Genomic DNA, 13177 nt, shown 5'->3' on the forward strand with positions numbered 1-13177 from the left:
TTTTCTGTAGGGATAGAGGAGGCTGAAGACAGGCTAATGGACTCCATCGACGGGCTCCAGTGTCTGACCATGACTGCTGAAAACCCAACTTCCGGAGACCTGACTCCTGTCCCCATTGTCACTTGCAAGCTCTGCCTGTGTGAACAGCCTCTGGACAAGGTGACCATGCTCCAAGAATGCCAGTGCATCTACTGTACATCGGTAAGTTTTTCATAATGTTTACACTGTGGGAAAGTCCATGAAAAATTGTGGGGAAAATTATGAAAGCTCCAGTACAGGGTACATTTCTGTGGCATATTGAGTTTGCTACAGTCTGACCCTGCTCTGGAGAGCAAACACACATTCGGTTCACTTTGCAAATACCATCAGGAGTAGTGAACAGATTAGTGGTTTTTATTTAGTAAATAATGTGTGTAATGAATTATTATTTATTTATTTATTTAGGTTTTATGTTATATGGTGGAGGCAGAGCTTAGTTTGGCACCAAGATCTAATGCACACTAGGGAAGTGCTCTTATCATGACCCTTGAGCTTTTGAGACAAGGTGTGCCTACATGTATATATGTAGCTCCAGCTTGTGTTTAATTTGCTGTGTAGCCCAGGCTGCACTTGAACTCATGATCTTCCTGCTCAGCCTCTGGAGTTCTGGGATTATAGGTGTGTCCCACCACATCTAGAAATATAATTACCGAGTAAGTAGAAGCTTTCTGTTCTGAAGATTCTAGTTTAGGAACAAACGTTTAGCATGTTCTAGTTAAATCTTTACCTCTAAGCTCACTGGGTGTTTTGGATGATGAAAAAAGTCAGATAATAATGAATTTTCCTTCATGTTTTCTGTTTTCCTACTTCTAAAATGTGCTGAATAATTCTTCCCCTGCATTAATAAACAGCAACAACAGTGACATGGATATCCAGAGATGAACTTGCCTCTTTGAGTGATGTCTGTTATCAATGCCTGACTCTTACGTTACTGGTTTCCTTGAAGGTTGCTTGGTTAATGTATCAAGATGGAGCCAGAAGGAAGGGACTCCATAGGACTGAAAGATGGCAAAGAATGGTACCATTTATTCATCCAACAGGCACCTGTCAGTCAGCACTGGTGTCCTGGTGACTATTATCAGGCACCAGAAATTCTCAGTTACAGAAACAAAACCCAGAAAAGATCTCTGCTTATAGGAGCTTACAATCTAGAGGTTCTTTTTTTTTTTTTTTTAATACGGATATTTGTGTTTCAATTTTACATATCAGCCATGGGTTCCCCTGTCCTCCCCCCTCCCGCCCCCGCCCTTGCCTTCCCCCCCCCAGCCCCTCCCCCCATTCCCATCTTCTCCAGGGCAATGACTCCCCTGGGGATTCAGCTCAACCTGGTAGATTCAGTACAGGCAGGTCCAGTCCCCTTCTTCCAGGCTGAGCAAAGTGTCCCCACATAAGCCCCAGGTCTAGAACTCTCATCCAATAACTGATGCAAGTGGATGCAGAAATCCTCAGCCAGGCCCCAGGTGGAGCTCCAGGAGTACAATTGGTGAGAAAGAGGAGGGACTGTAAGAGCGTGAATTGTTGAGACCAAGACTGGAAAAAGCACAGGGACAAATAGCCAAACTAATGGAAACACATGAATTATGAACCAAAAGCTGTGGAGCCCCCAACTGGATCAGGCCTTCTGGATAAGTGAGCCAATTGAATAGCTTGAACTGTTTGGGAGGCACCCAGGCAGTGGGACCGGAATCTAGAGGTTCTTAACCTGTGGGTCACGACCCCTCTTGGGGTCAAATGACTCTTTCACAGGGGTCACATATCAGATATCCTGCATATCAGATATTTACATTACAATTCATAAGAGCAGAAAAATTACAGTTATGAAGTAGCAGAAAAGATAATGTTATTATTGGTTGTGTGAGCCCATTTTCAGGTTCCTCGTGGCTTTACCCAGCAGGTCTGCATAGAGAGGATGATTAGGACCACGGGCCGAGTGCAGGTGTCTGAGATAGTTTGCACTTGGCTGTGCTGGGGGGAGGTCTTTTGCTCCACCCCCTTGGCGTTTCTATAAATACCCTGGGGCAGACAGTCAGGGCCCGTTGGAATAAGTTCCAGGCCCTCTCGAGGCTGTCCTGTATTTTCTGTTTATCTCCACACTCTAAATCCTTCTATCTAATATTTCCTGCTACTCACACTCAAGAAAACGTTGGAGAACTGTGGGGTTGGTGGGTAAACGCCCCACAGAGTTGGGGGTCACCACAAAACAAGGAACTGTATTAAAGGGTCGCAGCTTTAGGAAGCTTGAGAACTGCTGTTATAATCCACTAGAGTGTTGCAAACTGAGCACCAAGCATTATAAACAGGAGCCTGGGAACAGGGTTTGGGAGAAAGCAGAGTCCAGTAAGGGGTGGTGGTGGGGGAGAGGTACAGGTCTAGGGAAGACACTGAATTTTAGGGGGTTAGGAGTCCTTCATCTTGCCAGTATGTGATGCTCTAAGGAAAGAGAGGAAGAGGTCTCATCATCTCAGGCGACCATTTTCCTTTGGTTTTGCTCGGATTCTGAACCCGTCTGTCGGAAGCAATGGCTTCTCTATCTGTCTTTCATGCTTTTGACTCTTCCCACCCCTCAGAACACATGAATCAGAGGCAACATTTAGTGAAAACCATCATGGAAATTTTCCTCGGAGTGTGCCTGGTGTTTAAGGGCAGGATATGAGGTTCAGTTTTTGCTGTGAGAGTTCATAGTGCAGAATTCAAGCTTGTGTGTCAATGCTGGGGAAAGAATAGTGAGCCAAAGGCTGCATTTCATCTTTACAAGAAGCTAATGTTGACACATTGTTGTTTGAATAGATTTTAGTTTCTAATTAAAAACAGTACCACTGTTTCTCATTTCTTCAGTGATTTAGGAGTCGAAGTCTGAACAATTACATTATTCTGTCAGCTACATTCATACTTCCTTATTGTTACAGAGGGCTCAGAAGCAGAAAGTCACATGGCTTGATATTCTTGGCATCCTCCATTTTCTGGAAGTTTTTGTATCTATAAGCATTAACCTTCACTGACCTCTTGATACCTCATTACCTATGGTGATCTAAAGCTGTAAGCTGAGCATGTGTGACTGCTTTAGTGTCTGTAAATTTGCAATGAGAGTCAGACTCACTTGAAGTACTACTTGAACATTTTTTTTTTTTTTTACTGTTAGAGATTTATTTCTTCGTTTTATCCAAAACATGATTAAATAAAAAAAAAAACAAAACAAAAAAACAACTGTGCTTGGGGGCTGGAGAGATAGCTCAGTGGTTAAAAGCACTTGGTGCTTTTTGCAAAGGACTTGAGTTCAGTCCCCAGCCTTTGCCACTTTTTTTTTTTTAGTTTATGTATCTGAGTACTTTTCCTTCATTTATGTCTGTGGGCCACATGCACACATGTACATGCCCAAGGCTGCAGAAAAGGGCATCAAATCCCCTGGAACTGGAGGTACAGACAGTTATGAGCTGCCATGTAGGTGGTGGGACTTGAACCAGGGTCCCCTGGGAGAGCAGCCAGTGCTCTTAACCACTAAGCCATCTCTCCAGCCCCCCCCCCCCCCCACATCACACTCTGCTTTCGAGCATCTAACGTAAGTAATTCTGGCTCTAGGCAACATCGGAGAAAGGAGTGTGGTGCACAGCACTGCCAATGCGGCATCCCTCTAGACGTTCTACTTGTGGAGGCGCTCTCTTTTGCTGGACTCCATGTTTGGCTTCAGTGTGGACAAGAAGGGGAGTTGAGGGTACAGATGTGGGCACAGTCCTCACTCACATGGGTGAAGGCTTTAGTGCACGATGTAGTTATGGAGCCACAGATGTGGATTCATTGGGATTACAGTGAGAGAAACTTAGTCATTATTTCTCATGCTCTGAAGGCTAAATGTCTCAGGAAGGCTGTAAGTTAGTAAGAGTGGAATGCAGAGAGTGTCTCTCCTTTTTTCTTTTCTTTGTTTTCATTTGTCAAAATAAATAATGGAAACGTGAAAACTCAAGCTTCACTTCTGTCTTAGGGTTTCTATTGCTCAGAAGAGACATCACGGCCACAGTAATGCTTATAAAGGAAAGTATTTAATTAGGGCTGGCTTACAGTTCAGGTTTAGTCCATTATCATCATGGCGGGAAGCATGGCGGCATGCAGGCAGACATGGTGCTAGAGAGGGAGCTGAGAGTTCTACATCCTGATCGGCAGGCAGCAGGAAGAATGAGTGACACTGGGCTTGGCTTGAGCTTCTGAAACCTCAAAGCCCACCCCTGGGGACTCATTTCCTCCCACAAGGCCACACCTTGTAACAGTGCCACTCTCTCTGAGTCTTTGGTCATTTTCATTCAGACTACCACACCTTCTCTGGATCTTTTTTTCCCCTTTTTTGAGCAGGGCCTTGCTGTACAGTTTTGGCTAGCCTAGCACTTGGTGTATAGCCCAGGCTGCTCTCCCGAACGATCTTCCTGCCTCAGCTTCCCAAGGACTAAGAGTTCAGCCTTAGCCATCACACCTGACTCATATATAGCTACTGCAACTTGTTCATTCAGATAATTCTGGACAATTTCAGTCAAGGGAAAAGAATCCCAAAAGTCGGTTTCCAAAGCGGTGGAAAGCATGAGTTTGCTCTCTTGCGGGCAGTACTCGCCTCGTCTCTGGTTTGCTTTGGACACTGTTTCTGCCTGCCATGAGTGGAGGATAATGGGAGCACAGTTGTTGCTTGTTTTTATAACCTAGATAATTTCACCTGGAAAGAGTTGGTATGTTGGGCATGGCCTATTTACCTTCCAGATTAAAGACAGGATGTGTTGAGTGCAAAGAAAATAGAGTCCAACCATGTTCCTGCCTTTTTCCATTACCTTTTATTGGCTCTGGGTAGTTAGAATTCTTTTACTATTCATTTCTTCCAGCCAAATGGATTTTCCAGTGTTTAAAAAGTGAGAAGAAACAAGAGGTTTTCAGTCAAGCCCTTCTTTCTTTCAGGGCCTGTTGGGTGACCTTTAAGAAAAGCCCCCAGATGCTCTAGACGACACTTACGTTTGGGGAAGAACTGCCTATGTGTGTGTTCATATGTGCGCACACGGTTGGTAACTGAAGCGAAGCTGAGAACCTGCAGTTTTCCTCTCCTGGGTTCTCACTGATACCTTTATGACATTTTTCTACCCCCCACCTTGTGATACAGCACAGCTGTGGTGAAGAGCCCAGGTACAAAGACAGGAGGAGCCAGGCTCAGTCAGGCTTTGCCCTCCGATGGTGTAAGATTTGAGGCAAGGTCAAGCCATTTGATTTCTGCTTCTGAGCAGGAGGAGTTGGTAATGCCTGTCTTGGGTAGAAGTTCATCAAAGGAGAATCCCAGTAACAAGCCTAGCTCCCTTCCGCCTCTGGAGTAGGCTGGCATCACTATTGTTCCTTTCCTGCAGTCCATTCTACTTCAAGCCATTCTGTCTTTTCAGACTGTCCCAGAGCAAGGACTGCTGATAAAGATGGGAGTTTGACCATCTTCATCTTCCTCATCAGCCATTTACCAAAAAGGTGGATACACATACACACACACACACACACACACACACACACACACACACACACTGTGGCTTACAACTACACTTTTAAACCTAAATTCCAAAAGCAGATCAGGAGTCACCAACAAAACAAAACAAAAAACCACCTTTTTTTCCAGTGACAATATAAAATATCAGTAAGGTATCTTAATGAGGAAAAATGAAAACAAGTCTTAGTCTTGTGTTTCTATCCAAGGACACTGGAAACTAGTTTTTCCCTGTTCATCCCTCCTAACTGCAACTTTATTTGTGAATAAAGGTCATCTTAAAGATTTAAGAAAAGAAAAGGGCCGGGCAGTGGTGGCACATGCCTTTAATCCCAGCACTTGGGAGGCAGAGCCAGGCAGATCACTGTGAGTTCAAGGCCACTCTGATCTACAGAGCGAGTTCCGGGACAGGCACCAAAACTACACAGAAAAACCCTGTCTTGAAAAACCAAAAAAAAAAAAAAAAAAAAAGATTTAAGAAAAATAATTTTTAAACCTTTTTAAAAAAAAGGATCAAGCAATCAGGCTATCAAATATGTGCCCAATAGATACTTTTCTCATATCAAACAAGCTAATATTTCACTATAGTGTTACAGTGTAACTATACAGAATATATACAATACACAGATGTTTGAAAAGCAAACACTAGGTTCAGAAAAGATTTAAAAAAAAACCATGATATTCACATTGATTACGTAACTCTAAAAATGGTTGTAAGGTTGAAGTGGTAACTTTAAAGGTGGACCAGTGCCCACATCTTTGGCAGATGCGTGTGATTCAGATAGAATCTTCTCGAGCTGTCGTTAGTCTGCAGGGTTTTGATGTCTGTTGTTTTGGTTTGGTTTTTGGTGGAGAAAGGGCACGACCATGTGAAGTAACTTTTAGGTAGAACTCATGGGAACTGCAGGAAATCAGGAGGCATCTTATTTCAAGATGACGTCACACACCCTTTTCAGTTTGTCTCCCTTACATTACCTGCAGCTCCCCCCACCCTAAGCTTTGAAACTGCCCCCGCCCCCCCACCATCCTGATTCCCATATCTTTGATGGATCTTGGATGGACAGATGCGTCCTGTCACTCTGTTATTCTGTAGATTCTGAGTCGAGGCTATATGAGGTTGCAAGGTTGGATTTATGCTTTTCCCTGACTTGGCTTTTGAGCATTCCATCAAATGAATTTAACTTTGTCTTGTAAAATGACCTCAGCGCACTCTCTGTTTATATCTGTTTTAATGATTATGTGATGGCTTTTGTGGCCACCAGTTAAATCACTGGCTTCAAATGCTGGTTTTGATTTTGTTTTCCTACTGACAGCTGAGCTCTGGCCAGGTCAGGTGGCAGCTGAGGGTAAGAGTGAACAGAAACAGCATGAGAAATAGGTTAGAGATGACGGGAGAAGGTACTGGCTTTACTGGCTTCCTGGACCCATGATCTCATCCCAGCCTGGTGCTCACTACTCGCTTGTTCAAGGCAAGTAGTAAATAACATGTCAAGAGAGGAAGAGAAGCAACCAAAAACCATATTCCCAGGGGCTTATGACTTTGTCATAGCCTTGCTGTCCTAGAATTGGAAGGTGCCTTAGGTTGCCAGGTCCCCCACCCCAAGGAAGAAGTCCTTTTTCTGGAAGCCTGTGTGATTTGTCATTTAAGAGAATGGGCCTCAAGTCTTGCCTGGATTTAATTCAATAATTATTTACTGCATCAGGAATAATTCTGACATGGCTAGAATATAATAGGGATCAACTGTATGAAAGCCTGCTTTTCAAATAGCCCAAGTTTTAGTGCATGGTAAAAAATGCTGTGTAAATATCAAAGTCAGATAATATGTGACCTCTAAAAGTGCAGAGGAGGACAAGGGAGCAGGTGAGTGCTATGGGGACAGGGGTTCCACATCATCCTAGGTGAAGTCTCACTGGTAGGGTATTACTGGAAACCTGAAAGAAATGAGGTGCAAGCATCAAAATACATAGAGGAGGGAAGGAATAGAGAGATCTTAGGCTGAGAGTGTGCTCGGTGAGTTCTGATGCAGAAGGAGGCTAATGTGGATGTTAAACATTTATGCATGCTCATGTAAGTATATGTGCAGGCACATGTAGTGTGTGTTTGTGTGTGTGTGTGTGTGTGTGTGTGTGTGTGTGTGTGTGTACAGGAAAAGATCAGTGCCCAGTATCTCAAATAGAAGGAGGAAGGAGGAAGAGCGAGACAGACAGACAGAGACAGAAAAAGTGCTTTCTGAAGAAAGGGGCGATGTACTTTGCCTAGCCTCCTCACTGCCGCCTAGTTGACTGTTGCTTGACAGCCACTATGAGCACGCTGCTAAGGACTGAGCGGCTTCTGTTACTATGCCTCTCTTACCCATGAGGCATAAAGACTTGTACAGCTGTGAGCTGAGACACTCCCTTCCTCCCTTGACTAGTCAGTCACTGGTAGGTATTTTGCCACAGCGTTGTGACACATACTAAGCACAGGATGCAAACAGAATAATCCAAGCCAGAAATGACAGTGGCTTAGAAGAGCTGCTTATGTCTCAGGCTGTGTATGTCTCCATTCTTCTTTATGATCATACAGGAACAGTAAGTAATAAGTCACCTCAGAGGACCATAGCAAATGGTGTAGTAGATAACATAGACAGAGCACTTATGATAGACCTAGGCGACAGCTAGCAGTGTGCTTCTACTGGCTTTAGCTCTATCTGACTGGAAAACTTCCAAGATTGGGTGGGATGCATTTTAACACAAATTGCTAAATGCTCGTATTAATAAAAAACCCAGAGTCAGATTTTGAAGTAAAAGCTGAAAGATCAGAGAGGCAGAGCAGAAAGCCATTAGTTATTGCCTCTACAAAATCCCCTGCCAAAACAGAGTTACTTCCTGTACATTCACACCTTATATACCTTTCTGTGCTCTGCCATCTTACTTCCTCTCTCTGCCCAGGAACATCACTTCCTCTTTCCAGCTCTATCACTTCCGGTCTGTCTGTACAGACCTCCAGACCTCGATGGTTAACTAGTGCTGGGATTAAAGGTGTGGGCCATCACACCTGGCTCTGGGCCCAGTGTAGCATTGAACTCACAGGGATCCAGATGAATCTCTGCCTCCCAAATGCTAGGATTAAAGGCATGTGCTATCACTGCCTTGGCCTGGCCTCTATGTTTAATACAGTGACTAGCTTTTTTCTTTGATTCCCAGGCAAGCTTCATTTGTTAGAGCACAAATAAAATATCACCACAATCCATATACTGGTTATTCAGCTAAACTAATCTGAACCATTTCACTTATATTAACTGAAATCTGTTTTCTGAATAAAATTGATCTGTAAGTGTTGATTCTACACGCTAAAACAAAACTGCTTGAAATCTATTTGACAGTTAATGGTTGAAGGTGACTGCTGCTCACTGGCTTTCTGTTATTTGAATGAAGGTTATTTGTGTCCTGGATTAAATCACTGCTTGAATCCCTGCTCAGTGTCATTCCTTGGGAGCAAGCAGTGGGGGAATCCTCCTGGGTCAGTTTCTGACAATGACTTGGGTGGGGGGCTAGCTCTGCTCATAATACTACCAGTAGCTCTATGACTTCATATCTCCAATCCTTAAATGTGGGTTGATTTGATTTCTTACTGTGTAGCAATTTATAAGATTTCTTTTTCTTATAATTTCTCTTCTCTTTCCCTCTCTTCTCTATTTCTCTTTAAAACAAACCCCCCCCCCCCAAAAAAAAAAAGAAAAAAAAAGAAAAACAACCCAGGTAACCTAGAATGGCCTCAAACTTGTGATCCTCCCGTCTCAGCTTCCTAAATTCTGGACTTACAGGAGTGTGCCATGACACCAGGCTTAATTTTCTTAAATTTCCTTAAACCTCAGTTTAAACCTCAGTCTCAGCTCTTACCTAGCCAGATCCATTTATAGGAGATAGCAGTGAGGCCACTACCTGATTAAGCTTTTTGGGTACAGCTCTGGCAGACATTTGCCTTCCGCCTTTAGATCCTGTGATTATAAGTGAGGAAAGGAAGCAAATCCCTCTTCAGGTCAGTGCTCCATCTTCCATGTCTCAGGAAGTGGCTCCAGACCAATAAAGTATTGCTTTCTTGGTTTAATAGGCAATAGGTGTGTGCTGCATCTTGGATAGCTTGGTTCTAGAAACCTGTCCAGGATGGGGAGGGATTGAACAAAGACAAACACCCAGGCACATGTACAGAAAAGCTGGGGTCAGGTGGGCTGTGCTGTACACACTACTAGCAACAACTGAGCTCAGTGTGTTTGTTGTGTACAGCATAGGAGGACAGGTTCTCCAGCCTTCGTTGGCGGCCTCTGTAGGGGAACAGTCTCAGGCTGCCCTCTTCCTGATGGGGTAAGCTGTGATGGCTGGGTTTGCACACACTGTCAGCATCCACATGCAGACCAGCAGAAGGTACTGCCGGTTTCCTGAGCCTGACCCAGGGAAGGCTTTGCCATTCCTGTGGGTCTGCGACACTGGGGTCCTCGACACAGCTGTGCTTGGGTCGATAGTACACACTCACTCAGGACTTCATCTGCACCCTGCATGTTCATCCAGGGCTTTCTCCATTCCTCACAAGTGTGGAAGGCTGTTTCAATTCTAAAGCCCTTTCTGGATGTCAGGACTCAGTCAATCCCTGGCTCTAGATGTACTGTGCATCAGGGTTCTCTCACTTGCCATCTTCATGAATAGCATTTTGGTGAAGGTCACCCCATAAATCTCCTATGTCCTGGATTCCTTCCTGTGCTTCCCCCTTCCTCTCTCCTTTCTCTCCATGCACATATGTGATATGTATGCATGCTTTACATGTATGTGGGTACATGTGTAAGTGTGCATGCATGTGTGTTTCTCAATCACCCTCCACTTTAGTTATCGAGGCAAGTTTTCTTGCTGAACTGAGATCTCACCAAAAGCTAGTTTGTCCTGGGGCTCTCTTGTCTCTGTTTCCTGAGTGTTGGGACTGCAGGCGGCCACCTCACCTACCTGATTTTCACATGGCTTTTGGAGATCCAAACTCAGGTCCTGACACTTGAGCAGCAAGCAGTTTGTCCACTGAACCATCTCCCCTGCCTGTCAGATCCCATTTCTAGGCAACCCAGTTGAAGACAGAGTCTTGAAATTCTTCTTCTCAGAGAGAGCCCCTAAGATCCGTGGTCTGGAACTATGTTTTCTATTCTTCCTTTTAAATGAGCAGCTCACACTCTTAACATAACCTTCTCCCCTTCTGTTGTCTAGATTAATAGCACCTAATAACTTAGGAGTTCTTTATTGCTTTTTTTTAATATAGTCACACAGTTTTGTAGAAACTGAAGAATACACATTGTTCCCATGGGTGAAACTCTTGGAATGGAATCTTCTTCTTGGTACATGTAATTAACGAAGGTGCTTCATCCCTCCACCTCAGTCCTTTTGAAACAAGTACCACATCTGCAACATCTTGACTTGATCAGAAGCTAAACTAGTACTTCAGGTTTCTCTCTGTCTGGGAAAACTGGGGTCAGGAGGTTGTGCTACGATGCGGATCAAAGTTTTATTTCTTTTTTCACAAGGCAGTTACAGACAGGTTAGGTAGGTTGGTGAATATAAATGACTACTCAGTAGATTGTTCTTTTATTCTCAAAGCATACTTTTAAAGTACTTTAAAAATTATTTTAAAAAAATGTTCATGCAATATATTTTGATCCTATTCTTTACCCTCCCCCAAGCTCTCCCAGGTCCTCCCTACCCACTTCCCCACTCAACTTGCAAGTTCTCCAAAGCATAGTTTTGCTCATGTTAACTCTTCATGTCATATATCAGAGTGTGATAGTAGTTGGAGGCTTCTGCAGAACTTCTCACCAAGCCACAGAGGTTAATTTATTGGTCGCTTTGAAATCGTGCTCTTTTCTGGTTCTCCTAAGCCTATTCTCACCTTAGTCCAGATTCTACCCAGCCGCTGCTGTCGCCACGGTGCAGTGCTAATTAGAGTGCAAAGAGCAGGTGTTAGGGGTCACCAATGCTGCTTTGGGGAGTAGACCTTCAGATGAAGAGGCAGAGTGAAGGCGCATGTGGAGGCCCTGCCAAACCACAAGGAAGAGGGCAGCGTAAGTTTCCTGAGGGCGGAGACTGAACGCTAATGGAGGAGACTGCTTGATGATAGTGTCGGTGGAATCCTGCATGTCCCAAGAAGGAGGTTCAGCCTTGTATGAGGGCACAGTGTGAGGGAAGGGTAGACTGCAAACAAACTAAAGTGAAAGATCAGTCTGGAATGTCTGATTGGCAGTGGGCCTGTGCCTGGGCATGAGCCTAGAGAGACGCGCAGGAACTCGATAGTGGTCATGGGGACAGTTCCAAGGGAAAGACAGAGCTGCTGGGGGGCTTTATCTGTGGGAAGGATGCTGACGATAGGTTTGGAATAGGATAGAAGATGGCCGGAAAGTGAGCATTCTTAGAGGGGGACAGTGAAGGGCAGCGGGCTTGTGGAGCCACAGGCCTCTCAACTTCTGTGGTATGACAGACCCCAGCTTTGTGGTCTGGAGTATATAGTTTGCTTATATGTCCCTAGTTTCTCCTCTTTGTTATCCATTAGGCCAGTGGTGGCAGGTTTCTTAAAGTGTTAGCTCTTCTTACCAAGTCACCAACATAAGAGCGCTTGTGTCCCTGTTTGAGTTATGTCCTTTGTACTGCCAAGCGGGTTTCTGTATTCACATCACAGAGTGTCTTAGTAGGAGCCAAGTGGAATCTCCGTGGTTTTCTACTGGAGCACTCCACCTTAAGAATATCCCATTGTCAAGATCATAACGCTGATATACGACAGTGGCTTGCTCACTGAAGTAATGGTATTTTTGGATCTGTGCATCCATGTTCTGAGGCCTACTCAGCCATTTCCAGCAAATCCTTCGCTTACTTGCCAATTTCTGAAAGTATTTGAGACAGGCAGGTCCTCTGTATTGTCGCCAGCCTCCAGGTAATTCCAACTACTCCTGCAGAATCTGTAGTGATTTAGGGACAGGGTGTGCAGATATTGGCTCCCCTGTTGATCTCATTTGTGCAGCCAGAGAGCTAGCAGACATGGGAGGGCCCTGGCAGCAGAGCCCACAGGAGAGGATGCCTGGTGAATGCTCGCCTTCCTTCACAGCCAACTCAGAATGGTTTTCAGTGCCAGAGACTCCAGATCAATGCAAAGCTTTTAGTGCACATGTGAGACTGCAGGACTGACTGGAAATAACACACAACCTCAGTTACTTCCCTCCCTTCTGCCTGCCCCGTTTTCCTCACTCTCTCTTTATGTTGGAGAGGCTAACTTTTAATTATAATCGTGAGATGCTGATATTAAAATGAAATTAAATAGAAACTTAAAAAACTGTTTAGTATATTAGTATTTCCTCTGTATTTCTTTTTTTGGTGGGGGGGATGGTTGGTCTTTTTAAGCTTCTCATCCTCTCTAGTCCATTTGTGAGAAGAGCATATCTGTTTCATCCACACTGCCTCCTCAAGAGGAAGTCAGGTGTAGCAAAATAAACTTAGCTCTTGAGTCTAGCCTTAAAAAAGTCTGCAGTGTCCTGTGCCAGAATAGTCTTGTCTGATTTTATCCAGTATTATCATGTCTTTAAAAGTGGACTATAATCTAAAACAGTGATACAAGGGAGCCTGTAAGAATGAAAGGACATGCAGTCA

At 44.3% G+C, this 13177-nt stretch overlaps 1 protein-coding gene across 3 annotated transcripts in view; it reads left to right on the forward strand.

Moving 5' to 3' along the window:
• Rnf144b (ring finger protein 144B) overlaps positions 1–13177 on the forward strand; it is a 149716-nt gene that overhangs the window by 97463 nt on the left and 39076 nt on the right. For all 3 annotated transcript variants that reach the window (XM_036188777.1, XM_036188776.1, XM_036188778.1), the window contains one exon: positions 11–201. In XM_036188777.1, coding sequence (XP_036044670.1) covers positions 37–201 — 165 coding nt within the window. In that variant the 5' untranslated portion in view covers positions 11–36. The remainder of the gene's footprint in view (positions 1–10; positions 202–13177) is intronic.

The sequence above is a fragment of the Onychomys torridus genome, chromosome 5, assembly GCF_903995425.1.
Source record: "Onychomys torridus chromosome 5, mOncTor1.1, whole genome shotgun sequence".
Taxonomy (NCBI): Eukaryota; Metazoa; Chordata; class Mammalia; order Rodentia; family Cricetidae; genus Onychomys; species Onychomys torridus.